Genomic DNA, 11,239 nt, shown 5'->3' with positions numbered 1-11,239 from the left:
GCATCCACCTCTTCAGCACATTTTTGTATGAAAATCAGCTTGTCTGCTTTGATTTGAAAGTTCAGATTGATCAAATAGAGATGAACTGCATTACCACAAAACTCCAAATTGAAACCAATTCATTGTGACAGATTATCTTCTTCTTTTGGATTGTTCCAAGGAAAAATTTACTAGAGGAGAAAATATTACATCTGCATGCATAATACTAACAGTATGTTGTATTGATATAATCACAAAATAGAGGAGTTAAATAATTATTTGGAGTGCATCCTGCAAATTTAGCATATGCAGGTTTTTGTAACTGATAGTGCACACTTGCAGTTTCTGTTACCTCCTGACTGAGCTTTTTTTTTTGTCACCAAGGCTTCTGGGAAGCATTAAACAGCAGTCTCATGGGGTCTGCTGCCACTCCACCAAATTCAACTTGAAAGCACTTCATAGGGTATTCATTAGCTGACTATTAGGGCTTTGCAGCTCCACGGTCCTGACTGTCATCACTTAGAGCGAGACTAGCAGGGACTCCAGACAAAACATGACTCATTTTTCCACTGTAAACATAATAACCCTCCATGAAACACAGCATTCAGCACATTAACACTGCTCCTACCTTTGGATTTCAGAGATACAGAGAGGAAATTAAAGCTCAGGGACCTTAATCCGTACGACAAACCCTGAACCACGATTAGGTTTAAAGAGATACAGATGAATACAGCGGCACCACCATTGGGAAAACATGTGGCAGCGACTGGAAAATGCCACATCAGGGGTTTCCTCATGAAGCGGTTAACCAGAGAAGAACCACCAACACCTTGCTTCTGTCACAAAGCCTAATTATCACCAAGAGCTCTTAATGTCAACCATCTGAGAGTTAGGACGGGGCAGCGTCACACTTTGGCAGCCTCACATGGTCGAGACAAGAACTGCAGTACTTCAGGGAATCAGCCGTAATGTCAGTAATTCAACCTCTGAGGAATAAGTAGGAAGATACAGTCAGAAGAAGTCACAGTTAGTCATGATTTCCTGCTCTACCACATGCGGATCAATTATGTATAGAATATAACAGCTTACAGTGATGGATAAAAAGACTGACCATTTTAGAAAATTGTTTTGACCCAGAAGGAATCGTGGCAAAAAGATGAGCTTGGTATCAAAATGTAGATAAGTATGGCACATTTTAGAAGCTATTGTGACCAAACACATACCCTACATGGTTAAAGGATCCTTTAAAGTTGACCCAAAATGCACTTTTTAAAGTTTTCTCCAGTAAACTAGTATAAAACAGACAACACATTCTGGTTACCAATGCTTGTTGCTGTTATTTTGCATCATAGACATTAAATTAGTGCAGTTGATTGATGCTCAAAAAACACAACTGTACACAAATGAGATTTTGGCTTTAGATTACAACACCAGGAGTGAAAGTAAAATCCATTTGTTTGGATTTTTTGAACCAGTGCTCAACCACCGAGTGCTGAAAAATTCATGTTTCTACTGCCTGTACCTATCAAGTTATGACGGTTCAGAAATGCTGGAAAAAATAGTAGGTTATGATGGCAAATGCTTCTTAATGCTACTTAAATAGATATAAGACTGAGAGTTTTTCAAACAGTATTCAAAAGACTTTGACAGCATTAGGAAAAACATTCTTAGGTCTGATGAGACACAAATATAACCCCTTTGGGAAGAACTTCAAGCACTGTATCTGGCAAACACCATCAATGCATGATGCATGGCAGTGGCAGCATCATCACTTTTCAGCATGACCCAAAGGAGCAACTTCAGAACAAGTCTGTGACTGACCTTGAGTGACTCAGCTGAAGCCCAAACCAGATAGAACATATGTTTAGAGCCCTAAGGATGGCACTTCACAGATGTTTTTCATCCAATCTGATGGAGAGGATCTGCTGGAAAAAAAAAGGCTGCCCAGGTGTGCAAAGTTTCTAGACACGAATGAAAACTTGAAGCTGTATTAAAACGTGCCACAACAAATGGGCCTCCTACTTATGAAGGTATGACAGCTCAGAAATGCTGGAAAAAATAATGAAAAAGCTCAATATTTACACTCAACTCTACATACTTCAAAGACCTGTAACTCTGAAAATATTCCTAGTATAAAGGTCACATTTTCCATGGTTTCTATAAAAATATATTAAAGTTATTGAAAAAAAAGAAAAGAAAAGAAAAGCTGATTCTGATGGGGTCAGGTCGAAAACTTTTTCAGATCTGGTTGTCTTTATGTGGAAAGCTCTGTAATATGAAAGGTGTCCTTGGTAATCAGTCCACAGAGAATTCTCCTCAGTTTTATGGGGCTTTTTAAGCCTTGTTTCACTCATCATTTTGCCTTTTGTGGTCCAAACATTCCCCTTTGATCAACCTTACTGCAGCTCTTATTAGTAAAAAAGCTGTGAAAACTGAAATGATTGCGCCACCTGCAGCAGCAGCAGACAGCCAAAGAATTGTGGAGCATTTAGGAGCTCAAAAGACAAATATTTTTGGACTTACATTTGTCAGGTGAACCCAAAAGACGACTCCAAATGAAGACCAATTTTGCAAACAGTATGCAAGCTGTATGCCGTAACAACTTGGTACAATTACAATATGTCACATGCTGAGCGTACAGTTTAGTTTTGGCGCCACTGATCATACATTGCATACGCTGTAAGCCAGTTGTACACAATGACTAGTTGGAGTGAGTTTCTTCCCACAAACAAACACATGCATTTGCAGAAACAGTGACTGTGTGTGTGAAATTTTGACGTTTCCAAGATGTTTCCTTGAAAGAACTCTGTCATTTGGGGCTTATTAGAGGACAAATAAGAGACAGTTGGTTGAATTACAGTTAATCGATTCCAGTGCACTCACAATGCATTTCATTTGTCTACAGGCAAACATTTGGTGGTTAAATATTTACTTTAGAAGCAATTTCAAGGATCAAATCACAAATTATTAGGAAATTATGGTAAGATGAGGCCCCAAGAGACTTTCATCAAATTTACTTTTTGCAAAATTGTCAGAGAATATGCATGATTATTGGTTTCCTGCGTAGAAATATAAACAGGTTTGTAGTTGTTTTTTTCTTTTTTGCTGTGTTATACATTGAGATGCAACTATTTATTATCAGACCAGTTTTATCTATGACATGGATAAGAGGCAAATAATTTAATATTTATCATCATATGATCCACTCTTATCTGAACCAACTTGACTCTGTGCTGCCTCGCTCTATGTCGACGCAGCTCTGCGTTCTGTCACAAAAACCTGAACTTGAAAAGCCTTAAACATCAATGAAGGGCTCATTTCCCAAATGTCAGATTTCCATTTTGTAAATATAAAAGCTTTGCTCGACTACACAGGCGGGCATCTGACCTTCAGAGCGACAATACAGAGGTGAGGACGACGGCAAAAGACCAGGCGAGACAAGAGCAGAAGAGAAAAAAAGACCATGTTTCTTTCTTATCACTTTCAGTTTTTTCAAACATTTCCAAAGACGAGTCAGTCTTCATACAAACATATGTCATTGCTTAAAGTTCCATAACTAAAGGTATAAAGGGAGTTACTGGATATTAAAAGGCATTGCTATGTACTGGGTAGAAAACGATTAATCATTGCTCCAACAAAAGATTTTCAAGGCAAAGGTTGAGAATTAGAAAGCGGATTGCTGGGTAAGACAATGTGGGTTCGGACCGGACAGTAAAAACAACACATGCATTGTACAAAAACTGCTCTAAATGGATGAGCACCAATAAAGCACGTTCTTCTACTCAGCAGAAAAAGCTTTAAATACAGTGTGGACTGTGATATTACAGACATCATGAAGCTTGCCGTTTTTTTTTTTTTCTTTCCTACATTTAAAAGCTACATATAACCAGGACACACACAGCTGCTACTGAATATGATGGTAATACATACTAATTTCTGTGCATTCCCATATATAGTACACTGTGGATGACCTTTAAAACTAAGTGACTATGTTTGCATCAGTCATAATGGCTTGATTAATGTGTGGTTTTGAAAGCAATGCACTCAGTATGTTCTTAAACTGAAGCTGCCGCAGTTAAATATTTGGCGCCGATACTTACAATTGTACTATTTTCCAGGAGCAGAGTGGTTGGTATTAATCAGCTTATCATCTCTGCAAGTCTAAACATACTTGTGGTACACAACAGAAGTGAGTCCACCCCTGTGCAATATCATTCAAATGTCAGTTGATTTAAAGTTGCATCACCTCTCAGTGTTTTTTCTCGGTTGATCAGTCAATTATTTCCTTTTATGAACAATCAAATGCAAATATTAAAAATACAGGCCCCAAAGCAGAAAGTCAATGCAACAAAACAAACAAACAAAAAAACAAAACAAAAAAAACCCTGTCATTTCAAAAAGCATGATAATGTTTGTAGGATGAGCTGTGAACACCAGAACTTTCTCAGTTTTGAAACTAACTAACCCTAACCCTTATACATCACAGCATATACTCTGTTCCATTTAGAAGTAGTCTGATTACTGCAAGGTGATACAATTTTGAAATATTTGACATTTTTGCACAGGGGTGTCTGCACTTTCTGTTGTATATTGTATAGCTTTTTTTTCTTTCTTTTTTTTTTTATTTTTTTTTTACAAAGTTTCCTGTCTAGGAGAAAAACTTTGACGGACCAGACTGAACTGCAGCTGACGAAGCTGCATTGTGGGTAATGTAGGAGCCAGCTTTTGACAAGGAAGAAGAATGCATGGAAGAAAAACGATAGCTCCGGGTCTGCTGCATTGATTTGAACACTGTAATAAAAGTGCAAAGTTATCAGAGGAGAACGCTGTTAAAAGACATATCCAGAGCAGCTTTTACACAACGAAGCAGGTGGCATCGTCGACATAGTGTTTCATGAGCTTGCTAACTATGGGCACAGCGACTGGCTGACAGGCAGTGTGATATAACACGTTTACAGGGGAGAGTGGAAGAAACAAATGTGACTATACAGTTAGAAGAAAGATGGATGGTAATGGTTGCTGTATTTACAGTGGGAGCTCTGACGGCTGAGGTCCAGGCTTCAGTGTTGTGAGATTGTTTTAACTTACTGAAGCTAACTACATCCCTGCTAAATCCACCACCTTTAAATGAAATGAGGCAATACTTTTTGTGATAGTTTAGGGTCATTATATTTTTCTAACACACTAACACTATAGCATCAGGGCCATTATGTGCAACATTGACCCTATTTTTCCTCTTGTATTGATACAATCTCCAGTAAAATCTAAAATGTCCCTTTATATTTTTCTTTTAGTGTTGTTTTTGAGTCTATTTTTCAGTAAAATGTGCTCCACATGTGTTTGTCGCAAGGCTTTAATAATTAATGTTATGTACTTCAGACTTAGAAAAGAATATGAGTCACTATATTACATATCCATTAAGTTCTACAGCAATTTGTGCTGTGAAAGAAACATGAAATCAAATAGGAGTAAGAATTTAGTATGTTGGATGATGATGGCAGCTAGATGGAGATACATGGATGTGAACATCAGGTGATGGTTTCTGGATTGTTGAGAGAAGTTGACTGTATTCAGGTTGAAGTCAATGAGAGGTGAGCTGAAATCAAAATGTCAAACTAAACTAGGATTTCCAACATCAGCACTGCATGAGAAGGATTCATTCATTCCAAAGTTAGCTGCGATTTTCAGTTGGGACTGAAGCTACAGACTCAGATGTTCGTTCGATTTGCTGCCTGTTCTTCCAAATTTACAGATCAGTTTACAAATCGAATCATTTCCTTGTTGCTGAAACAATACAGTGGTAATTATTAATGCTCATTTTGTCATCAGTTGATTCTTCAAGAATGTTTGATTGGCTAAAGTTGGGCTCATGCTACAGAGGTTTTAAAAAGATTTTAAAATCTGGTTGCATCACGCTCAAAGAAGAAATTTTAACATAACGACGCATCCCACACTGCAAGACAGGAGTGCAATGAATAATCAATGCAGCTGACAAAAATAAGGGACTATTTCCAGTGAATTAGCTGTCCATGAATCGATGATGTCACTGCCTGTTTTTGTGCTGTTGTGATTTTCGCAACTTTTTAACGTGATTAAATAAAGCTGGGTATCAAAAATTGCAGTGTTGTCGCTGCGATTCACATAAGCACAGATAAACATAAAGTACACAATAAGTACCTTTACTTTTATTGCCATTTAGCTTGTGCATAAAACAACCTCAAAGCGAAATTTAAAAGCTGATAGCAAGATACGAGCCATTTAGTAATTGTGCAATTTAGATTCAATAAATCGATTGATAATTCAACTGTTAAATATTTGTTAGTGCCACCCTACTACAAGATATTAAGATGATAGTGTCAAAGGGAGCAGACGGGAAGTAGTGTGCCGCCACAAACAAACACTAATAATACTTTGCATGTAGAAAAAGGCAAAAGCTAAATGAGTCTGGATGAGGAAAAAATGGGAGTTTAATTCAGTTTAAATATCTGTGGCTAAAGCGATCCTCAAGGGCTGAAATGTTTCACTCTGAGCAGTAGAGTGATAACCAGCCCAATAAACTTCAAACACGGTTGATATTAATCAAGGCGGCCTCGATGACTCTGTGAGGTGTTTGGGATTTTTCAGGTTGAATCTGTAAACACCTCACATTACTGACTAATCTCGCCTGAACGTGGGGTCATGAGGGGTGAATCGGGTGTAGATCTGCCCCTGTAGTCTGAGCCCAGCTTGAGCTCACACAGGTGGACGTCTCCAAGACAACATATCGCTCGGAAAGAAATTCTGCGTCGCTCTGCACTAACTACCACACACGAATGCCACCTGTGAAGACACTGATTGAGGATTTAAGTGTACACGTAGAGCCGCTGGTCTCCAACGGTGACACAACTCAACTTTGTTTAGACCTGCTGCTGTTTCCTGTCGCAACACCTGGTAATGAGATGTTTTCGGCTTCGTCGGCAACGCTGAAGGCCAGGGCGCAAAATGAAACCTCGAGGGTGGATGTTGCTCTAAAATATCGAGTTAAGCCCACTAAAATGCGGATGAATACTGACTCAGTTAAATATCGCACTTGCCTTTCACCTCACGTGACTTGGCTTTAGAAGCATGCTGATGATGATGATGGGTGAAGGTGTGATGGGAAAGTCGGTTGTTCATCTGTAGACCAGCTGGAGCTCCACGATAATAACAAAGAACTTTGGCTGTGAATAAACCTGTTGCGGAGTTGCAGGGGGAAATAACAGAGCTGGGAGAGAAGACAGCTTTACAGTAGGAGACGTGACAGCAGCCTGTTCTTTACAACCTCGCATGCACTGAGAGTCCTACTTCCATTAGTACTGCTGATTTCAAGTGATGTAACTGCGAGACAATATCCCTATCAAACTGTGGCGTAAGGCACCTTTTTACAAGTGCTACCTGTCACGCGTTTTCAAATAAAGTGTCTGACTACAAACAGTATAATAAGTCATTAACGACTACTGGCCAGCTGACAGTTACAGCACCAGTCTGAAGTCACATTAAATATGACAACATGAACATTTTAAAAAGAGAGAAAATATAAAACATGACAATATAAAAAAAGACCTGATTATTCAGTTTTAAAACTAGAAAGTAACAGTCATTTGGTTTCAAAGGAACCAGATGTTTTTCCTTTTTTTTTTTTTTTTTTTGCATATGTGCAGGCTCAGAGAAAAAACAATGATTTAAAAATAAAAAAGAAATTAAAACAACAACGATTTGACTTTAGTCAGATAAATAAAAATATAAAAAGCAAATCATCTCTGTGGTTTGATACATGTCACAGCATCTGTCATTTGGAGTTTGTATTCCAGGGAAGTCATTATTAAAGATAAAATGCGACTCCCCCGCTTTGATAAATAAGCATTTTCTCCATGATAGTACCTGCAACAGTACCTTTACAATATGTCGTGTCAATTCTCAGCATATTCCACCAATCAACTAATCAATCAATAAATAAGCCAGGCTGAGGGTTCAGAAGTTCTTGAAGATTTCCAAGTCCTTCTGAGGCACAGGAGGGTCTTTCTTCCAGTCGTCCTCTGGGTAGATGTCAAAGTTGGAAGTGTCGCCTTCATGAGAAACTTTAGGAACAATTGGGGGCTGTGGAGACGGAGCAGCAGACAAGAACGATGCAAGTCATACAATCAGTCTTAAGCTGAAATGATATGTTACTAAGAGAAACAGGGAGACTGAAAAGATCAGTTTGTAAAACAGAGATACCTTCAGCTTCCTCAGAGGAACTGCGTCCCAGTCAATTGTCTTGAACCACCGGTGCTTTTTCACATCGTCTGCTCCATTCTGAAACAAACAACATTTCTGTACACTTTAAACGAAATAACACAAACAAAAGCTTTACAGGCTCATATTTCACAACTCTTTCATTGAAAGAACAAGACATCATCTGTTGATTGTAGTTTGAATTCTGGTACAGAATGTGACTTCGTAGGTTCACACCGAGTCTACCAAGTATGGTCAAGTTTTTAAAGTATCTCATTTGTACATTTGCACAAGAAAACAGCATTTCCCAATTTGAGAAACCTTGATAAGCCCTTATTCTGGCTTTGAGAAACCTGTATAGCTTCGGCACTGAGCCAGCAGAAGAGGCAAAGCTGAGTGCAAGTTGGATGGGACCTTTGGGGAATATGGTTTACAGAGAATATGAAAAGAAATGCTGATTATCAAACTGTCTCTCCTGCAGCCGTTGCTTGTCGAGCAACAAAATGTAAGAGCTTAGTTTGCACAGATGTAAGAACCTGCAAGAGACCTGGTGTAGATCCAGTTTGAGATGTCTACAAAAGCATCACAATTAGACAAAAACTATCAAGACGACAATGATTCTGAAGAAGCCAACAATCATAAGCTCAAATAAATGATTGTATGACTGGAAAGAATAAAAAGAATAATGCCCACAAAAGGCTTCTTTTAGCAGACAAACAATAGCAGCAGCAACAAAGAAAAATAATTTCTGGAAAGAAAGAGGTCAACCTTAATTACAGTGTGTTCAAAACCTGGGTAAGCCTCATAACCAGGACACTCATTAGTTGATATTAAAATTGATTTGACAGCCTGCCAGGGTTTGGTGAACATATAAAGATTAACTGCGATGGCCAGAAAAAAGCGTTTTTATAGTCAGGTCATGTGTGTGAGTTGTGTGCTGCAGGGCGTTTATTGACAGTAAAAGCTGCAATGAGGAGACACTGTCCGTAGTCTGCCTTTCAGTGGACACTCAATGTATCTCAGGACACTATAAACACTGTCCCACAACAACAATAGGTGGTTTGTCTGGACTTCATAGTGTACGATTTGATAGAGCTTAAAATTGTAATCACTTCATAAATTGATGATAATATATTATACTAAAAATACAAGTAAGTTAAATGAATAACAAGATGATCAAACTTGGCATTTCCTTTTTCTTTTTTTTTTTTTTTGGATCCTATAAATTAAATAATAATTGAATTCGAAAATGAATTGCCTAAAAACAATCCCAGTACAGCAGCAGGTGCTCTGACAGGCCAGATTCAACACTCAGCTCCCACTAATATGCAACATCTGGCCAATCAGATGTCCTGCTGCTGCTCTGTGTGGCCTGGACTTAATTGAAATTTAAGTTAACTGATCTGAACTCTGTGTGTGTGTGTTGCTGACATGCAGTGTGTTCAGAAAGTATTCAGGGCCTTTACTTTTTTGTTTTGGCTATGTTGCCTTTTGGTAAAATCATTTAAAATATCTGAGTTTTCCAATTAGTCTGCACTCTATCCCATAGTCACAATGCAAAAGAGGACATTCAGAACTTTTGGGCAAATTTCTGAAAAGAAAAACTGAACTATTACATTGATACAGGTATTTAGACACTTTTAGACCCAGTTGTTGTAAGACATTTTCGGGCCCAATTGGGATCAAGTCAGGCCATTCTCCTGTTAGAAAAGGAACCTTCAACCAGTGTGAGGTCAGGAACACTCCCGAACAGGTTTTCATGATGGATCTTTTGCTCTCTCTCCCTGTCCCTGTCACTAAAAAACATCCCTATGTCAATGATGCTGCCACCACCGTGCTTCACAATTAGAATGGTATTTGGTAGGAGATGAGCAGTGCTTGGGGCTGCAAGGTGGCGCAGTTGGTAGCACTGTAGCCTCGCAGCAAGAAGGTCGCCCGTTCGCGTCCCGGTGGGGGCACCGGGATCTTTCTGCGTGGAGTTTGCACGTTCTCCCCCTGCAGCGTGGGTTCTCTCCGGGTTCTCCGGCTTCCTCCCACACAGTTGGTGATTCTAAATTGTCCGTAGGTGTGAATGTGAGTGTGCTTGGTTGTCTGCCTCTAAGTGTAGCCCTGTGATAGACTGTTGACCTGTCCAGGGTGTCCCCTGCCTTCGCCCTAAGTCAGCTGGGATAGGCTCCAGCCCCCCACGACCCAAGTGAGGATTAAGCGGTGTATGGAGGATGGATGGATGAGCAGTGCTTGGTTTACTATTCAGACATGTAGAGTGTGATTCTTATTACCTGACAGTTTCGGTGACAACGCTCGCCTTCTTCAGAGATGACACTGACAGCGGGTGACGTGTCAGCCGGCAGATTTTGACAGTCGGCACCTGTGGCACGCCCAGCAGAGCCGCCAGATCTGCTGGGCAAGCCACGCCCACACCGAAATTGTGTGTTATGGCGAACCCAACAGACCTGACCGCCCCGCCAGGCGTGCCACACTCCCCCGCCGGTTACTTTTTCTGGAGCAGGGAGTCCCAAGCGTGCGAAAGCAAGAAGCTCCCTTCGTCCCTGTTCTTGGTCCTCTCAGCGCGCTTTCTGATATCAATTGCCTCTCTGATCCATCGTTTGTGTCTGTCCTGTTCAATCCCGATTATGCTTGCCCCGTCCCAGTCAATGATGTGAATGTTTGTTTTACAGTGGTCCGATATAGGTGATTTGTTCTTGTAGTGCTGTTTCTTTTTGTGCGCTTGTGAGTCGTGTGGCTGTTTCCTTTTCACATTCCTTCTGGTGTTCTTTCTTCCTGGTGTAAAATGGTCTGCCTGTCTCCCCGATGTATGTGTTATTGCAGGACTTGCATGGAATTTCGTATATGACATTGCACTTTTGTTCTCCCTCGATCTTGTCCTTGGGGTGTACCAGCAGTTGACGTAGTTTTGTGTGTGGTTTTATTGCAGTGCTGATGTCGTGTTTTTTCATGATGCGCTGTATCGGTTCTGTTATCCCCTGGATGTATGCTAGTGTTACTATGGTTTTGTTGTTGTCCTTGG

General features: G+C 39.9%; 1 protein-coding gene across 2 annotated transcripts in view; it reads right to left on the bottom strand.

Moving 5' to 3' along the window:
• Nucleotides 1-3,425: 3,425 nt before the first annotated feature.
• Nucleotides 3,426-11,239, bottom strand: part of prkx (protein kinase X-linked) — a 60,689-nt gene continuing 52,875 nt past the window's right edge. For both annotated transcript variants that reach the window (XM_008285333.1, XM_008285332.1), the window contains 2 exons: nt 8,215-8,292; nt 3,426-8,094 (listed from right to left, as the gene is read on the bottom strand). In XM_008285333.1, coding sequence (XP_008283555.1) covers nt 7,969-8,094; nt 8,215-8,292 — 204 coding nt within the window. In that variant the 3' untranslated portion in view covers nt 3,426-7,968. The remainder of the gene's footprint in view (nt 8,095-8,214; nt 8,293-11,239) is intronic.

The sequence above is a fragment of the Stegastes partitus genome, unplaced genomic scaffold (genome assembly GCF_000690725.1).
Source record: "Stegastes partitus isolate 25-593 unplaced genomic scaffold, Stegastes_partitus-1.0.2 Scaffold397, whole genome shotgun sequence".
In the NCBI taxonomy this organism is placed as follows: Eukaryota; Metazoa; Chordata; class Actinopteri; family Pomacentridae; genus Stegastes; species Stegastes partitus.
Note: the sequence above shows the minus strand (reverse complement) of the source record. Positions and strands in the feature narration are given on the sequence as shown.